Source organism: Branchiostoma belcheri, unplaced genomic scaffold, assembly GCF_001625305.1.
Source record: "Branchiostoma belcheri isolate BF01 breed outbred unplaced genomic scaffold, Haploidv18h27 scaffold3, whole genome shotgun sequence".
Classification (NCBI taxonomy): domain Eukaryota; kingdom Metazoa; phylum Chordata; class Leptocardii; order Amphioxiformes; family Branchiostomatidae; genus Branchiostoma; species Branchiostoma belcheri.
In genome coordinates, this window is record NW_017803909.1 from 6972142 (window position 1) to 6992346 (window position 20205).

The 20205-nt window shown below is 41.0% G+C and overlaps 2 protein-coding genes across 3 annotated transcripts; one reads left to right on the top strand and one right to left on the bottom strand.

Annotated features, from left to right (window-relative positions):
• Nucleotides 1-1200: 1200 nt before the first annotated feature.
• LOC109473473 (glutathione S-transferase omega-2-like) lies at nucleotides 1201-4174 on the bottom strand. The gene is made up of 4 exons (XM_019773335.1): nucleotides 4082-4174; nucleotides 2657-2765; nucleotides 2117-2339; nucleotides 1201-1642 (listed from the first exon to the last, which is right to left on the bottom strand). Exons 1-4 carry the CDS (start codon nucleotides 4107-4109, stop codon nucleotides 1262-1264), a joined length of 741 nt encoding a protein of 246 aa, XP_019628894.1. The 5' UTR covers nucleotides 4110-4174; the 3' UTR covers nucleotides 1201-1261.
• Nucleotides 4175-6659: 2485 nt separating this feature from the next.
• On the top strand, nucleotides 6660-18557 carry LOC109473474. Of its 2 annotated transcripts, none has more exons than XM_019773336.1 (2): nucleotides 6660-7071; nucleotides 17796-18557. In XM_019773336.1, exon 2 carries the CDS (start codon nucleotides 17826-17828, stop codon nucleotides 18546-18548), a length of 723 nt encoding a protein of 240 aa, XP_019628895.1. In that variant the 5' UTR covers nucleotides 6660-7071; nucleotides 17796-17825; the 3' UTR covers nucleotides 18549-18557. The 2 variants fall into 2 exon arrangements, with proteins under 2 accessions (XP_019628895.1, XP_019628896.1); XM_019773337.1 differs by having other exon boundaries at nucleotides 6660-7064.
• The last annotated feature ends 1648 nt before the right edge of the window (nucleotides 18558-20205 follow it).

The following is a 20205-nucleotide window of genomic DNA, read 5'->3' on the forward strand; positions in this document are numbered from 1 at the left end:
CAAATATCACAGAATTATTCCCTCATATACATTCCCTCATATACACTTCCAGCCTTCCAGCATTAGGCCACCCCTGCTGCTATAGTGGAACAACCCATGACGTAGTTAAACATCAGTAATTGGCGGATATAAGAGCCTGTGACTCCTGGGAGATCCAATGGATCAAGTTTATCAAATTAGACCATACCCATGGTGAATTAGAGGGGACCATATCAGCAAAAATAGCAAGCATTATCATAACATCCTTTCTGTAAACAGAACATATCAAGACGACAACGTCGATATATACTAGCCTCTACCAGGCACCGTGGATCTCTGGAAAAATAGTAGAAATTGGCCGAAATAAAGGGATAGTATACCAGAGAAGATCCCGGGCCATAGAAGATCCAATTTGCGACCCACGGAGCCGCAATTTGTACTATTTTTCCAGCGATCCGCGGTGCCTGGTAGAGGCTAGATATATACTAGTATGGAGAAAAGCTATCTACTTCTTTTTGGGGACATCTAAACTACAGGTGAATCATCTGTATAAGCTCTACAGTCATTTAGAAAAGAAAAGAAATGTACAGTTCTTGAAACAGTATATGTGTTCGTTAAAATGATTGAAGACTTGGAGACATTGTGATCTTGGCTGTCGTCCAACATGATGATATCACATTATACGTCTTTTTACCACTATTCATTCAGCCGTTCAAAGCTTTGTTCAGGCCCCGTAAATTCTGTGTCCATATCGCCTATTTGCCTAATGACGTTATCGTCTCGCTTTTAATCTGGTTTACATGTTCCTCAGCGAGACATGTGTCAGTGCCAATAACGACGTACAATGGACAACCGTTCACTTTTTACGAAGGACCACAACGACAGTGCGCTACACCTCTTCCACAGCCCGTCCACACCGGGGTGTATGGCAGGTATAGCCCCTGGCAGCGCTGTGTGGCAGGACTGTGGAAGAGGTGTAGCGCAGTGTCGTTACGGGCCTTCGTAACTTTTGATGGAGCCCAGTACCGGTACAGTAACATTCCGATAAAATCACTGATGACACACTGACTAGTTGACGATTGGTAGATCAAAATTAGGCATGCATCTTTTGCTTAAAATACCTCAAAATTTAAGCTTCCATTAGCGATAGATGACTAATGAACATGTTGACATCATAATATGCCAACTGCTTCCAATATTGAAATTTTTATATTCTCTTAATTTGAAAGCAGATACATATAGAAATCCACTTTTTATCTGAATGGAATGTAGAATGTAGAATTTAGTTACTGTCTTCTAGGCCAATGTCTGGATCAGGATTACCAGCGCGCATGGTTGCGACGTATTTGGCAAAAACAGACATATCGAATGCACAGGTCTGCACCTCCGGACGATCAAACATGGCGGCTCGCCACGCAAGGAGTTCTGGGAACTCGACTTCTTGCAACTTGACGTCATCATCAGTCAGGAGCAGGTCGATCAGTTCGAACCACGGCCAGATGCTGTAGTCAAGGATACCGGGCTGGTCACCACCGAAGAAAGACTTCCCGCTCTGTGTGGCCAGGTGCTTCTCCAAGAAGGACAATCCTTCCTTTAAGGCGTCGAAAACCTTCTGTCGTTCCTCTCCTTCCGACATGGAGACTTTCATAAGATTGGGCTGACACTGCGTTGATAGAATTAAAGAAAACAGTCATGAAGACCGAATGAACTTGTACATGTATGTTACATTCAAATAATAACAGATATTCAGCATTCGATATTTGTTTTGGCTTGCAAACAAGAAAAACACAATCATAATATGTAAATGCCTCTATATTCACGCAATGACGTCTTTCACCCACCGACATGGCGGATGATAAATTACGTCATCATCACGTGACTGCAAATACTCTGTTCCCTATTACCGTATTGTACCAAATAGTATCTTTGACTCTGTAGAAGCAATCAGCCTTCTGGCATGATTTTGCAAATAAAGACTATGATATGGTGCAGAGGCACATGGGAATCGAAGAACATAGCTCTCACATGATGACATTGCACAAATTTGTAAGCAACCAACATGGCGGATGATAAATTACGTCATCGTCACGTGACTACAAATACCCTAGTTCTGTACCCATTCGAGCATCGTACTGACCTTGGCGTCCCAGACGGCCTGCAGCATCCCGATCCGCGCCTTCTCCAGAGGTTCCTCCGGTAGCAGCTTCCTGCCCGGGAAGACCCGGTCCAGGTACTCGTTACACACCAGGGACTCGTACACGACTTTGCCGTCATGCTGCAGGGTGGGCACCTTGGCCAGGGGGTTGATGCTGAAGAACCACTCGGGCTTTTTGTACAAGCAGACGTTGACGGTCTCGTAACTATAATGTTTATTGGTAATTGATAAGTATATAGCGTATTGCAGATTACTAAACTATCAATTAAGTATCCCATATACTGTCCTACATCTACCTCATCCTTCATCAGGTCCGAATGACCAGTCACTCAGGCCACATGTCACATAAATTATACAAATGAGGAAAGCTATAATAGTTAATGAGACCATGGATGGAGGAGCTATAGTTCTCTGTCATTTTGTACCTGTCGGCCACGGTAATTTTGGATGACATATTACTTAGTTACACAGAAACACTTAGGGATGTAGAAAGATGGATAACCCACTGACAAACAGACTTACTCAATCCCTTTGGCAGCTAAAACCAGTCTGGTCCGGTGGGCGTACGGACAGAACCGGCTACTGATGAGGCGGAGCACACCCGGAGCCGGGGGGTCAGGGGCAGTGGAACCTGTGTATGAAGTTACAAAATATGTTCAGGAGAACTTGCACTTCTTGTTCCGCCGCTCAGAACCTTTCAGCGTGCCACTAGGTTCTCTTCCAGTTCTCATCAATACACCGTTAACATACCTGTCTCCAAGTCATTTTACAACAACAGCTTCTTTCCCCGGACTGCAAAATTATGGAACTCTCTTCCAAACAGTTGCTTTCCGTCCGACTACAATCCTTCAAAACACAGGTCCACCGCCATCTCCTGACATAACTACAATATACTCACTTTAGTACCTCTAGCTCTATGCCTAGAAGTGGCCAAAAATAATTGGCCTTGCATTGAGCGACACCGTTAAAAAAAATCTACCTGGATCCAGTGTAGCTGACCAAAAACCTGATCTTCCATAGCCTCCTGTGCAGGCCTCCGGGCGGGTGGGAGTTTTGATATTGCGCTTCTCTGGGCGGCTAGTTGTAGGATGGCCAGCAAAAGAACGCGTTAAAATTCTGCAAAACGCATGAGTATCAAAACTCCCACCCGCCCGGAGGCCTGCACACGAGGCTAATCTTCCACAGGAAGAAAGGGGAGATGCTAGGTACATCACATCAGGTACAGTACGCGTATCATGTTCGAAAATTATTTGTTTGCCTTTTGCACATAAACCTCAAATAGAACAAAATGATATGTTCTTTATGAACTGTGAAACTAAAGAACCTTTCATACATAATTAAAAAGGTTCTATCTAAACGTATTTGTCTAAGATCTATCCTGTATTCGTAGCCTGAAGCTTTGGGGGAAATTAGGTCATTGGTGCACGTGGTTTAGGTACCAAAGGTCTTTTTTCATGAACAAGTTGACCAAGGTCTGTGAGGGACAACATTTCAAATTTGACGAATGGATAATTATACAATACTCCGTTCAGACAGAAGCGTTCCGACAATGCATTCAATTTCAAGCTGCAATGAAAATATCGGTTCCGGTGGTCTCAATGTGTAACCGTCCAACAAATTTCAAAACAACGTTAACTGTTCCTGAACACTAGTCTATACCATGCTTCGGGAGACGGTTGGAAAGAGTAGAAATCGGTCAAATAGAGTTGGTCTGCTGGAGAGAACATTTTGCCGCTCCCGGTCGGCAAAATGTTCTCTATAGCAGTCCAACTCCCTCGGCATGTTATCTCTCTATTTGACCGATTTCTACTCTTTCCAGCCGACTCCCGATGCCTGGTAGAGCTACCTGAACACGCCCCTCCTCCCTTGTTCTTGTACGCAACATTGTAGTATTCACAGTACAAAAACCCCTGCTCTTCTTCTCCCCTAAAGAAAATACTTCTCTACCTGTCTTGAAGGCTTTCTTAGGAAGCATGGTGCAAACAGATGCTGATCCCGGGCGTTTTGTCAGCAGGGTGAGTGATCGTAAAGTGGTCAGTCGACTTGTTACAAAGACCATACGAGTGATGTTTGCCATGCGGGGTTATATAATAGATTAACCATCGCCATAAAGAGATACAATAGGTAACCAAACCATTGCGGGCCACAGTTTGTTTAGGGCGAGTGAGTGCAGTACGCAATTATCAGAGATTATGTAAATATTGCCCAATGAATGTAGTGGAAAATGAAACACATTTTGTTAGCTAGTGTCCTCAAGATGAAAAAGACAAACAAATTATTTCAGACAGTTACAACACTTTCTCCATCCTTTCGTCATTTAGAAGATCACCAACAGACTACGTTTCTACGATCACAAAACCCACTAATTATTCAGAATGTGGGACTATTCATTATCCACTGCCTTCAAAGAAAAAGTCGAACCCCCATAATAGATAGCGTAGTAGTAGAAGTAGAAGTTTTTCCAGACAGTTGTTGCCTGTCTTCTATTACTGTATGGCAATGAGTAGCTATATAGTATACTTGATTGTAAAAGCAATTAGCCTTCGGGCATGATTTTGCAAATAAAGTTTCATTAAAACATGCTTTTGGCAAAACATCAGGGACATACATAGATTTTAATATGAAGTTAATTCTTTCCTCAGCGCAAAACCCCGACAGCGTTCTGTCTAGGCAGTCCGGCTGCTAATGCTGAGTGAGAGCTGACATAGAAAAATAAAATATCCAAGTTGGTAATCATACTACAAAGTTAGTACCTATAAAGTTAGTCCGACTGTGTTACTTCGTATTAAACTGTATGTGGTTATAATCTGTGAATCTTGATATCACATTTGACACTATTGCACTATGTAGAGGTGGCTTCTCGCACGTCTCTACGTATAAGCGACATCAAGCGGAAGCCAATGGCATGACAGCCCTGCTCCGGTTTCTATTAAAAATGCACGTCTGAACGCTTCGGGCAAGATCTCACGTAACGCATCTTTATGGGCGAAGTTGTTTAAATGAGGAATCATGTATATCAAAGAACTAATAGCGCTCAAAAGAAAGAGCTATATTAGCCATTGATATAGCTTGCAATTCTTTTAGCAAATTAAAGTGACTGCATTTGTACCGTACTTTTTGCTAACCTGTAAGACATCTCTAAGAAGAGTCAAGTGTTTGTTGAATCAATATCAAGACGAAGAAAAAAAAACCTTCACATATCGTCTGCTCTGTTTATTCTTACTCAAATACATTCATATACATGTATATGTTCAGACAGGAGTCTAAATCCCTCCTGCTATGACTGAATTGCAACATGATGTACCCCAACACTAGTTACCATGGTGAGAGACGCCTGGCTCAGGTCATTGACCTTTTTGGTTTGGAGAAGAAGAGGAGGAAACAGAGCAAAAACAATGTTTTCGTCGGTAAACATAATGACAATGGCAAGGTCAGCCTCAATACAACGCCCTGGTCAGATTTCGGGGCGAAAGGAACTAGATGAATCATTGATTCGTCTGTATTCAACTGACGTCTCTCTGTACGTGTTACGTGATGCCAGACTGCCTTGTACTCACCGCTAACTTTGTTCCACAAATTAAAGTAATGACTGCCTCTGATCAAGATAAAACTGGCGGGTTTAGCAGCACGCCTCCCCGAGGCTTTACACCCGACTCGTTCTAAATCACCCACTGCCGGCTTCTAAATTAAAACTCCCTACAAACGTCGACACGAGGCCAATAACGTGAGAAGAGAGATGAGGCCCTCAGGTATTACGTGCAGCGTTAGTTGACGGGCTTTGTAGACGATGATAAGCCCAGGGAGTCTCTGCGTAATTACGCTGACGTAAACAGGACGTGACGATAGAAGGTTTTTCTTCCTGTACTCACCGTAACTCACGTCATATCTAGACCATCAAGCGAGCTTTCTTTGAACATTTTCAGTACCCCCAGGCAATATTTGCTGTAGAAAAAATAGATAGGTAATATTTGCAAAGCAAATGCATAATGTTTACCTTCGCATATGCTCTGTTAATTCTTACTCAAACACATTCATATATATGGTAACAGGAGTCTAAATCCCTCCTGCTATAAAATTGCAACATGCATCCCTTCCATGGGCGTAAAAATTAAAATCCCAATCTTGTTTGTCGGAAGTATCTGACCGTATCCGAAAAAAAAGTACTCTTCAGCAGACCAACTCCCCAAATCCCTTTATTTGGCCGATCTCTTCTCTTTCCAGCCACCTCCCAAAGCCTGGTACAGGCTAGTACTTGAGCGGATTCAAGTTCTGTCAAAAACTGCCCGGTTTTACCGTACTTGTTCCTATACTAACAGTGTTGATCCTTATGTACACTCCCCTCCAAAAATAACCAGCAAGGATTACGGCACCGGTCATCTAGCAAATACAGAACCTCGCGGAATGACGTCATCACCAATTCGTGTTGACTCGCGGTGTCAAGACCTTTGAACATGACGTCAAACAACTGATGACGTAACCGCGACCACGTGATCCAGACCATCCCCAAACATAGCGTCCACGTGGCGCTCCCAAAGCGCCCGCTTCTCGGGTTAAATATAGCCCGTCCCCGTAGCGCGCTGGCATCCCGCTGGCCGGCCGGGTGCGACATAGGTTCCATGCCGAGCATGTTTGTTTTCCTGGCCCGGTCTCGCTCGTGACCGCCTCCTAATCCCTGCTAGTTACACAATTAGACCAGTTCCTTCTGACCGACTGGCACCGTGAGCGAGGCATCCGTGAGACACAGAGAGAGGCATCCGTGCGTCGTCTTTCAATCTACCGCTCTTGAATCATCGAGGCAACGCTGGTTTGAAAACTGGCCTGGACACACCTCCTGAAGGAAGAAGCAGAGCAGTTGTCGCTTTAAGGAGTTGTTTGGGAAGAAACGAAAGTTGCTGACACATCATGCCTCATGTTTCTCCAGGACAAGCCTGTAAGTGGTAAGTGTTGGAGATGGGGGGAGGGGGGCGGTAGCAAACATTTGAACAGAAGAAGACTGAAGAAGAAGTGGTAAAATAAGAATCAACATTGCAGATCGTCTGCGTTACTCGCTGCATACATCGTGACGTCAGTATGACGTCATCTAGAGGGGGCACGGCTTCCAACCACCCAAAACCCTTGTTGAACATTATGGTCCAGTCTTGTTTACCTTTAGTACTCCATCCTAACATTTTCTACAGTTTACGAGTTGACAAGGAAGCGAGTTCGGGATCTGGTTAGAGCTATACCAGGCTGGATGTCAGTGATGCAAATATTGTATAGTGTTTTCCGAACTCCCCCAAAGAAGCCCAACGATAAGTATGTTATGTAATCCCAGGCATTATCTCCCTTAACTAACGCAGGCTCCTCGCTATATTAAACGACCTTTTGGTATAATATGTCTGGTAGGGGAGAGTAAAAAACTCCATTAAGGTTGAATAAGCCAGTTTTTACACCGCCAACAGTTGGTTACTGCATCGTCCCTACAAATGAGTCATGCAATCTTATGTGAGAAAATCGTCCATTCTCCCATTTTCTCATCATGTAGCGTATCAGTCTATTTTCAAATTTGTTTGTGCTATAGAAATGGACATTTCTTAATAATGATAACACTAGAAACGTTTTTTTATTGAAGCGAAATTCTTTAAGCAAGCCTTCAGCACGCAGTCTTGCATGTAAAATACAGTGCCGTTCCCGTAATCTCCAAGCAGATCATAGGGTGGCAAAAAGACAGCATCAAATCGGCCAGGCAGTATCCATTGGCCAAAGAGGTCCATACGCCACCCAAGATGGGGGTAGCGACAAAAAGAGGACCATAAGGTAACGATCTTCCCCATCAACCTCTGCTTGGAGAGTACCGTTCCCGAGAAATTTCAAATTGGGCCACAGCAAGTAAACTTTATGGATGACATCCTCCGCAGACTCCAAATCTAATGCGAGCAGGCGAAAAAAAACAAGACGGACCGAAAAGAACAATAACTTGAGGTTCCTAGATTTTGACTCAATCATTGTACAAATGGTTTTGATTCAGTGGGAACATCACATATACACAGCCAGCATCACATATCACTGCACCAAAGTAAGAAACAAAACATTAAATCAGGCCTTTTTCTCGCCTCCTATCTTTTTTTGTAGTTATCTGCCATCCACCTTCCGGCATGGCAACAGACATCTTTGCCCATTTTGGGCATATTGACCACTGTCAGAAGGCAACAAAATTTCTTGTTTTTTTTTCTCCAAAATCAGACGAAAATTATTAATGCGCGCGCTGATGTCATCCATAAAAATTACTTCCTGTGGCCTAATGCTCATGATTGCAAGGTCAACGACTGGCGTTGATTGTCTCACGTAGACGTGAGTCACGTTTGATACATGTAGGCAGTTGAAGAGACGACGTGATTCGAGTCGTAATTCGATTTTTCCTACATACACCCTTGTAGAGTAAACAAAGAATCACTGAGCCATCGCGTGAGCTCGACTGGGGCTATATTTAAACGGCAAACCACTACTATTTGATAAGGGAGCTGGGCAAGTGAGATCTTCCATTCCAGAAAAATGGCAGGGGACTTTTCCATTTCATAAACATATTTCTGTTGATATCTGTTCTTTATTTGGTGTGCTTCAAACACCTTGCTATCATGGCTTTATCTTAGACGCGAAGTCACCCCTAGTACTTACTCAGCTGCTGAAAAGAATACCGATGTCCTCTTTCGAATGTTTGAAATGATACACCACAGAAAAATACTTTTGGGAGAAAACTTTTTATCTTCTGATTGACAATATCTGGCTTGCCATGTGTGATTCTCCCTGTCTTTGTCTTTGAAGTTCCTGTGTGCTGAATCCGTAGCCTTGACACTACTTGAAGATTTGCTAACAGCGATACAGACAGCCCTTCCCCCCAACAAAAAAACAAGATCTGAGATCTTATAACTTCATAAAAATATTAAGCTGCTAGGGGGACCAAACTCACACCACTTGTTCCTGACATGCAAAGGTACCAGACACCAAACCAAAAAAATCAAGGCCATAGCATGTCCAGGGCAAAAGATACAAAAACCGGAAGTTCTGCTGCAGTACCATGGCCAGCCACCAGGAGGCCCAAATTTAACCTTAAGCTTGACCTTTGTTTTCCTAAGACCTACCTATATACCAAATATCATCACAATCCATAAAAGCCTTCTTAAGTTATGCTGACGACAATTACATGCGGAAACACACAGACACACAGACACACACACAGACACACACAGACACACACACACACACACACACACACACACACACACACACACACACACACACACACACACACACACACACACACACACACACACACACACACACACACACACAGACACACGCCAAAAACAATACCTCCATTTTTCATGGAGGTAACAATACCTACATTTTCATGTAGGTGAAAAGAGAGCCCGGAACGAACCAGTCGGCACAGTATGGCATCATTTTCGCGTCAAAAAATCGTTTAAAAAAAGGTGCCTTAAATTGTCGTAAAGCCCTGTCGTGTATTGAAAACGTCTCTTTTGAATGCAGCATCATAGACGTATTTACGTCAATTTAAGGTACTTTTTAAAAACGATTTTGACACGAAAATGATGCCATAGCATAGGCACGGCACGTAGCCCACTTCAAACACGGTCTATCCAGGTCACACGCCAATCATTATGTGTCAGTCACTGTTGCACCATATAACCTGTTACATCAGTGATGGATCAGTAATGCACCGGCAAATCATGACAGATTGAACCTGTCAAAGCAGCAAAAGAAGACAGGCGGCATTTTTTTGTAATCGGCTTTTTATTACTCTATATACGGATATAAAAAGATAGTTTAGATATAGATTGATAGATCTAGGCTTTTACGGAGAAAGATAAATATGGAAAGATTAAAAGAATTACGTAGATATAGATTTTTTGTTTCTTCTCTTTAAGTAATTTCTTGGTGCACTTTAAGGATAGACGGATTTCAAATCACCCAACAGTTCTCTTTCGATTGGAAATTGTGGTCTGAAAATTACATATAATGTTAACTGTAATACTTACAACATATTCTTCAATGCAGGCAATTTTTTCTCTAGTTGTCAGGGATCTTTTAGGGTTAAAGGCATTCAATGCAATTTCAGGGTCGCAAAACTGGAAATATTCTGAATAAGACAATCTGTATGGTATCGACACATACTATCCCACATTAGCACATTTGAATCGGTATTTCATACTTTAGGCTTTTAAAAGAGCAGAAAAAATCCCCAATATTAGTCCTTTATTTTCTGGGTGGTACCCTACAAATCAATCCAGGTCCTTTCAGTAACCGCTTTCGTCAGAATTTTGGGCATTTTTGCTCCATGGATGTCGATATACATTGATTTGGACAGTGTTGTTTTAACTTAGTACTATGTAGATAGAAGACTAGAATATTGACTATGAAAAATCTGGATTCCTAGCCCTAAAAACTGCACTGAAGCAAATTGCACCGGGAGTGTTTTTTTTCAATAATTTTATTCAAGAAAAAGAAATAAATATACAAATAGACAAAAAAAGTACATGGAAAACAATAAGCTACATAACTTGCCGATAGATTCGTTCTTCCAGCAATCTGGACATTGAATGAATCTTTAATTGCACGTTCATGCCCATGGGGCGAAATGCATACATCAGAGTGTGATGTTACATGTACATCGTAAAAGTCTTAACAACTACTAGAGAATAAACTAATCTAGGCCTTAAGGATTTCTTCTCTCTTTGTAAAGCAATTGGAGATAAATTCACAAAGTTTTTCTATTGTGTGGTCATTACTGGTGGACATGAGATGACTGAATACATCTTTCTTTGTTCTACCTTAAAAGTTTATACATTCTGAAGTGTTGAACCGAACGTTGTAGAACGAGTGCTATACCACACATGGTCTGTCTACTAAACATGTAATTGTTCAATGTCACAAATTGCCCTATAACCCGTATTTCTATCCGATTTTAAATTTTACAACAGAATAGTCTTGTATATATGAATGATAACGTTGACCGTAAAATTCTTTGCTTTTTGCTTGTGTAGAGTTGTTTTTAATCATGTGTTGCAGTCAATTTCTGTAATCTCACTTCATCAATTCAGCCTTCGGGCTGCGACTGTTGTGATATATGCGATTTACGTCATAATAATAATAATAAACCATCCCAAATAAACCATAACCATAAACCAAGACGGCACGTTCGGTCTTGATAAACAAAAGATAATGCATATAGCACGAAAGATATTGAAGACGAACAACATTTTATTTTGAATTGTACACTATATAACGATAAACGCACAAAGCTGTTCAACCTTCTCTCCGCTTGCTCAACAGAATTTGTTACATTTCATGCTATAGATAAATTTAATTTCATCCTAGAAGGTAATAACCCTTACTGTGTACAAATAGGTAAATATATCAAAGAATGTCTAGACCTTAGAACAAGCAGTATTAGTTGACTCATCTATTGTTTTGTACGTAGGTTAATTCCGTTGTACCCATGTATCTGTCTGTATATTTACATGCAGTTTTAGACCTTACGAAAGTCGCTGTACTTTTTGTTGTGTCAATAAAGTTCTCTATAAGATGTATAGTGTTAGTGAGAGAAGTTGAAACAAGATACGACGTTGATTCAGCAGTAGTGCTTGTTGACCTTGAGTGTTGACCCTCTGTGGTGGGCTGCATGTAACTTCCTCTGACGTCTGACCTCTACATCACTTACTAACCTGACCCCTGCCCCCCTCCCCCACCATGCAACTCGAACTGCGTATCGCTCTTCCATATAAGGCTTTCACGCCTCACCTCTATTTCTATTTGCCCTGTATCTTATCGAGGACATTTCGATAGTACAACATGTATTTCAATTAGACAACTAGAAATGTAGCATTTGTTCATTGTTTATTTCAGTTTGCACATAAAAATAAAAACAGTATGTAATTGAATATGTACAACCAAATGTGCGGGAGAACCCAAGAAACCTAAGGGTTTTTCGAGTGGGTTCTCCTAATATCCAATTGTTTTTTATGACCTCTTTTTACACACGTGTATAATAAATAAGTGACAACGAAACAAACAAATTAAATCAAAATAGATACAAGGTAATATAAAGTTAACACGACGAACTAACTAACTAACTAATTGACTAAACAATAAAGTAAGACTATTATGCAAATGCATAATGTTTACCTTCACATGTGGTCTACTCTCAATTCTTACTCAAACATATTATATGGTCAGACAAGAGTCTAAATCACTCCTGCTATAAAATTGCAACATGATGTAACCCAACACGAGTAACCGTGGTGACAGACATCTGGTTCAGGTCATTGACCTTTATTGGTTTGGAGAAGAAGAGGAAACAGAGCAAAAACAATGTGTTTTCCTTCGGTAAACATATAACAATTGTTCCAATATTAGTACAGTACATTGTAATGCGTGTGACAGGCTGAATAAAAGTTTTAAACGGGAACTATGCGGCTCCAGATGTCTTACTGCACTGAGGGACGACTGCGTGTGCAAGATGTCGGTAGCTTGAGGAATGAATCCCCTCTACTATATACTTAGTACAGTACATTGATTAGCTAATGAAAAGTAATTTTATCAAAGTGAGTAGTAACGTCATAAGTTAGAAGTAACAAGTGTTTCATAAGAATAAAAAATATCGCTGTTTTGCTATCATATTATATCTTGTATGTCTTATACGTCTTCGGCTAAAAGGCATTATGATTAGCCTCCATAGCATCCCAAAACCTGGGTGTTTTTTTTTTTGGGGGGGGGGGTCTTCAGGGTCTTTGGGATCTTTTATGTGCTATTTTCTGATTGCATATAGACAACATAGCCAGCCTGGTTGAATTACCCCCGTTTTTAGAACTGGGCTAACCAGAAAACAGCCGAAGACCACCAAACCCCCAATTCTATAAGCCTGCTACGGAGGCTACCGATTATGATTAGGTACAGTCAAAATAAAACTGGGTCTACTACGTGAATGACTTAAATAGATGCAACCTTACAATAATGGTTGTTCCTCTAGAGGCAGGACAATCTCTATGGCTTCTTTTGATAGGAGTTTGGAAGTTAATTACAGAAAAGAAATGGCAGGTCATATTGAACCACGACCCCCTGACATTCGACAGAACCCGATTTAAAGGAGCTCTGAGAACACGGTGAACCTGGGTCAAATCGCCCAGAGGCAAACGCATACTGATCATGTAAGGCCACAGCAAGTAAATTTTATGGATGACATCCTCCGCAGACTCCAAATCTAATGCGAGCGGGCGAAAAAAAACAAGGCGAGTCGAAAAAACAAGGTTCCTACGGTTTAAAATTTTGACTGAATCATTGTACAAATGGTTTTGATTCAGTAGGGACATCACATATACACAGTCAGCATCACATATCACTGCATCAAAGTAAGAAACAAAACATTAAATCATGCAGAGCCTTTTCCTGTCTCCTCTCTTCATAGTTATCTGCCATCCACCTTCCGGCATGGCAACCGACATCTTTGCCCATTTTCGACAAGGTGACCACTGTCAGAAGGCAGCAAAAGTTCTTGTTTTTTTTCCCCAAAATCAGGCGAAAATTAATGCGCGCGCTGATGTCATCCATAAAAATTAATTGCTGTGGCCTTAGCCATCGAGTCAAGGCAACACGCGGATACAAATAAACCGTTATCAAGTCAAACCGATCTTTCTCACGCCGCTTCTAATCTATCTGACGCGTGGCAGTCGCTCCTTTTTCTTCTTATCCTCTAGGCCACAGCATGTACATTTTATGGATGACATCCCCTGCAGACTCCAAATCTTATGCGATAGGGCGAAAAAAAGACAAGGCGGGCAAAAAAAAAATTCCTACATTTTTAAATTTGGACATCATAAACTTTGTTAAACAAGAAATGGTACCTATATTGTGCTAAGTTTACTGCCAATTATTACAACATACATTTCTCACTGAAACAATCAATCAAGCAATCAAATGGTTTATTTATTCAATCATTGTACTAATGGTTTAGATTCAGTAGGAACATCACATATACACAGCTGCCATCACCATATAAAAGGAATGAAATATATCACTGCATCGGAGTAAAAGGAAACAAAATCTTTGTTATTCGCAATTAGCCTTCGGGTAGGAATTTGCAATAAAGTCATCAATTATATACAACAGTGTATTATATGAGTATGACGTTGAAATCTTCAGGGCAACTGTTGTTCGTGGGACAAAAAGCACCCCACAGAGTTACCATCTGCACGTATAAATCATACGTTTGTAATTTCGTGGTGCGTCAAACGCACGTAAAATATATTTGCGGCAATATAGATATTGTTAACACGTAGCTACCCCTCGGGCAATTAACGAGAAGCCCCAATTTGCTGTGGTTATTTTCTTGGTAGTGTGGGAGAGGGGTCGTCACAAAAAGATACCTGCCTGCAAAACAAAGTTGAAGACTAGAGAAGTAACATTTGCAAAGCAAATGCATAATGTTTACCTTCGGACATGGTCTGCTCTGTTAATTCTTACTCAAACACATTCACATTCACATACATGTACTACTAGTATATGCTGACAGGAGCAGAGCAGACCATAAAATTGCAACATTATGTAACCCAACACCAGTCACTATGGTGACAGACGTAAACAAATCATGTCGTTGGTCAGGTCAGAGGTCACTGTTTGGAGAAGAAGAAGGAGAAGAAACTGAGTAAAAACAATATGTTTTCCTTCGGTAAACATAATAATTTTGTTTTTAACTGTATAATGGTTACTCAAGTACGATTTGTTGATATTTTCTCTTCAGTTGCCTTGATTTTCATTTAAGTATTTCAGTTAATCAGTTTAATTGTGATTGTTTTGTTATGTTTAAGGAGAAGGGCTTGTACAAGCCATTAAGTCTTCATCTTCTCCTGCACAGTGTTTTTAAATAATTTAATTTACTTCACCTTGTATCTTGTTTTTTTATGAGAAATAAATAAATAAAAAAAATTTAAAAAAATAAAAAGATAAGTACCATTTCGTAATGATATGTCCTTGCTATAACGAAGAAACTAATAATATCATGTAAGAATAAAATAATACTACCTGGGACAAGTAGAGAAATTTTCAACATGCTGTTATCATGCCCCGACTGTATCTGTTTATCTAGGCCAATATGTACATAATGCTATACAAAAGAGAAACCATGTCACAGCAATGTGAAATGTAATATTCCATTATAACATATATAGATTTATTCTAGTTAGATTAGTCCACTAGTAGAAATAGTTTATAGTCATGATAGCTATTAAGTGTTATTTGACTATGAAACTGTTTCATGCAAATGAGGAAACAGAGAAGGGGCATGGTAGAAGCATTTTGAAAATTTCTCTGTTTCTCTGTAACGTTGTTTTGTTCTTACATCACATAATTAGTCTTTTCATGTCTTCGTTCTGGCAAGGACGAATCATTAAGAAATAGTAGCCATCTTCAACTTTGTCTTTGCAGGCTGGACATATTCTCTTTTCGGTTGGTATATTTTTGTGACGACCCTTCTCAATTTCTAAGCAATGTGCACCAATTCTCAGTCTTGTTGTACCAGTTGTTAAGGATTTGTTTTGAATCATTGAGAGGTGATTTTCCATGGTAAAGGTTTTCTTGACTTTGGAGTATGTCTCACGTTTACTGAAGCTTCTTATCTTTTGTCTCCAGTTGGAAAGAAATGTGTCCTTAAAGGCGTCCAATGCGATTTCATGGCAGCAAAAATTGAAATATTCAGAATAAGGCAATCTTTGTCATATGCTTCATATTAGCAAATTTGAGTCATTTTTTCATACAACTGCAGAAATAAGCCCAAAGATGAGTCCTTTATTTTCTGGGTGGTACCCTAAAAATCAGCCCAGGGCCCTTACAGTAACCATTTTCCGTCAGAATTTTGGGAATTTTTGCTCCAAGAGGGTCAATATACATTGGAATAGTGTGGTTTCAACAGTATGTAGATAAATTTAAACGACTAGCTTAGAATATTGACTTTGAAAAATCGGGTTTCCAAGCCCTAAAAACTGCATTGGATGCCTTCAAGTCGTTCCTTGAACATGTTTGGAATCATGTTATGTGGTAACGGAGCAATCTCTGTTTATCTCACTCTCTGGTTTCCACTATTGCCCCCAGGAATATGCCAAGACAAATGTCTGGGCAGTCTGGAAACTCTCCTAAGGCCACAGCAAGTAATATTCATGGATGACATCAACGCGCGCATTAATTTTCGCCTGATTTTGGAAAAAAAAAACACAAGAAATTTTGTTGCCTTCTGACAGTGGTCAACATGCCGAAAATGGACAAAGATGTCTGTTGCCATGCCGGAAGGTGGATGGCAGATAACTATGAAGAGAGGAGACAAGAAAAGACTCTGATTTATTGTTTTGTCTTTTACTTTGATGCAGTGATGTATTTCATTCCTTTTATATGTGATGTTCACTGGATCCAAACCATTTGTACAATGATTGAAAAACTTATATTTTTTCAGTCAGAAATGGATGTTGTAGTAGTTAGCAGTAAGCCCAATATAGGTATCATTTCTTGTTCAACAAAGCTCATAAATGTCCAAATTTGAAAATGTAGGAATCTTATTTTTTTTGGCTGTCTTGTTTTTTTTCGCCCTATCGCATTAGATTTGGAGTCTGCGGAGGATGTCATCCATAAAATTTATTTGCTGTGGCCTAACATTCTCTAGCAAAGATTAATGTCCTTGCGACCGTTACACTTTTCCTAGACATGTCAAGACAGTTTCTCCGATTGGAGAAATTAAGAAGAAAATCAGGTAACAGTTGGTAATTAAAGCTGATGAACTAAGAGAAGCGTCAGGGAAGTATGCAATGAGCTAAGGCCACAGCAAGTAAATTTTATGGATGACATCCTCCGCAGACTCCAAATCCAATGCGAGCGGGCGAAACAAAAACAAGACGGGCCGAAAAAACAAGGTTCCTACATTTTTAAATTTTGACTCAATCATTGTACAAATGGTTTTGATTCAGTGGGAACATCACATATACACAGCCAGCATCGCGTACCACTGCATCAAAGTAAGAAACAAAACATTAATCAGAGCCTTATCTTGTCTCCGTATCTCTCCTCATAGTTATCTGCCTTTCCGCGGCATGGCAACAGACATCTTTGCCCATTTTCGGCATGTTGATCACTGTCATAAGGCAACAAAATTTCTTGTTTCGCAAAACCAGGCGAAAAGTAATGCGCGTGCTGATGTCATCCATAAAAATTACTTGCTGTGGCCTAAAGTACATAACCAAAGGCTTTGATATCGTTTCCTGTGTGTGACAGTCCCACCCAACTCGGTGATTTCTGGTCCAAACTAGACTACTAAGAATCCCCTTGTACTGTATATAACCAATGGGCGGAGCGAGTAATCTGCAGTGTACAGTACTAGTGCCAGTCCCGCCCATTGGTTATACATGACAAGGATACTTGTGGTGTACTGTGTGGTGCGTGGGATCATGTTATTCGACGCCGTAGCCGTGCTTCAATCACACGATTTACGTCTGTAGTTTGTTTGAGGCGATTGCTTGAAGTAGCGTTCTTTGATAGCCGCTCCTCCGTTTAATTTTCATTTCAAAGTCGCCATCACGAGAGGTCTTCATCAGGCAAATTTTAAATCTGTTCTTTTTTTTTTTGACAGATATGCTGGGACCGTGAGGCTTGAAGGGAAATGAGGACGTTGCGATGGCTGGTACAGGAAACTATCGTGGTGTTGTTGTGGCAAGGGATACTACTGGTGGGCAACACAGACAGTATGGCCGCAAAAAGGGCAACGAAATCAGCCGTCGTACCAGGGAACACTGGCAGACACCCCGGCGGTCGTTCGTTTGAGTTCGCCCGAAGACTTAGGCAAGGGAGAGCGTCGGATGACATGCTAGTGCAACGGGACAACGCTGTTCACGAGTGGTCTCTGTCGGATTATGTGATGTACCGGAGAGCAGTGGATAGAAAGAGGAGAGAAAATCCTCCCGGTTTTGACCACATCACTGCTACAGGTCACTCACCGACTCGACGTGCTCCTCTCAACGGGGCGACCACCCCAGCCGCGCCGCCGGTTGTTTCAACGCCGGTTCCCCGGTGTTACTATTACGGGTGTTCAGGGGACGACGCCGGGCCGCCGGCGTGCTACTTCACGCTGCACAGCAGGGACGTGCCGCCCAACGTGCCGTGCGTGTGCGTCTGCTCTGCGGACGCCGCCGCCGACGCGTCCGGTCTAACCACGCCGGCGGTCCCGTCCGGCTTCGACGATGAGTACGAGGACTACCACGCGGCGCTGAACTCACGCACGCCGCGCAGGGGCGACGTCAACAACTCCATCTCCGTCATCGTCTTTCTTGTCATCTACATGTTTGTAGTCATAGGATATCTCAAACTGACTGTAAAGTGGTACTAATGGGAGAATATTCAAACAGATGGTTGGAAGAAAATCGTTATCATCTTTAACTTGTCCCTTGGTTGCCTCGTTTTATTATGGATATGCGTCAGAATTCGAAAGTGCAGTTTTTGGGGCTTGGAAACCAGATTTTTGAAATTCTATATTCTAGTCACTTATGTACATACTAAGTTGAAACAGCACTATCCCAATGAATATGAACATACAAGAAGCAAAAGTTCCCAAAATTGTGACAAAAAACAGTTACTGGAAGGATCCAGAGGTGATTTTTAGGGTACCACCCAAAAATAACGGGCTTGTTTCTACAGTTTTTTTAAACTGCCCAAAGTATGAAATACTGACTCAAATGTGCATCTTTGAGGCAGTATCTGCCAATATCACAGGGATTGCTTTATTCAGAATATCTCCATGAAATTGCATTGGATGCCTTTAAATCGACTGCAAAGTGGTATTGGAATACAAATATATAGGTCAAGCAGATGTTGGGAAGAATGTCCGAAAATGGGGACAGTGTCAAGAATTCTGCGTTCTTCCCTGTCTACATCTGCTTGAACGTCCTAATGTTTTAGGTTTTAATATTTAATGGGTGAGCATTTGGATGCTGCCACATGTGAAAAATACCTCAATCATGGAAACGACGCCAGTAGCCACCACCTCTCATTATATTTCACTCCATACCATGGTATGGATGAAATATATTGTTTACAGTGTTTTTTTTATCAGACGTACAACGCCATTATTGTCGATGTCAAATGGAGATAATTTCTCCTTTATGAACCGGATATTACCATAAATGTTATTATTCAACTCTTAAGTCTAGTGCTAAGTATTTCGGACTTGATATGTAAAAAAACTTGAAACAGCCTCTAGTTTAATTTGGGACTATTTCATATCTTAGCAACCGTACATCAAGATGGGCTAATATTATAAACTATAGGTAAAAATAATGTAAGATATATGTAGATGTAGCAGCCATTGAGGACCCAATGGGGATTAACCCAATTCTGTAGGATTCTGCACAGAATTTTGGAGAATTCAGGCTGCAGTTCCCAGAATTCAGGCTGCAGTTCCCAGAATTCAGCTGCAGTTCCCAGAATTCAGGCTGCAGTTCCCAGAATTCAGGCTGCAGTTCCCAGAATTCTGGATGCAGTTCCCAGAATTCTGGATGCAGTCCCAGAATTCTGGAGAATTCTGCATTATTGGGTTAATCCCCAAGGGGTCCTAGATGGCTGCTACATACTTCTTACATAATTTTTACCAATAGTTTACGATATTAGCCCATCTAGATGTAAGGTTGCTGAGATATAGGAATTAGTCCCAAATTAAACTGGAAGTCCCAAATTAAACTGGAGGCTGTTTTGACGAGGTATATGGACAAGTTCCCACCAGCATTGTTGTGACTGAAACTAGTGTGTCGACGAACTAGCAGCTACATGTGAATCCAAACCAGCCAATCATCAAACATTTCTCACTTTTAAATTTAGACCGTTATTTATTTTCGACGTTTGAGCTGCGTCATGTTGTAACATTTCAACTTGTCAACCGAATGTACAGTAAAGATTCAGATGCCTTTTTTCGAAAGAACTGTTTTCTTCTCTCTATTAGTAGGTCTCTTGATGATAGAATATACTATCTAGAGATACTTCACCAAATATAT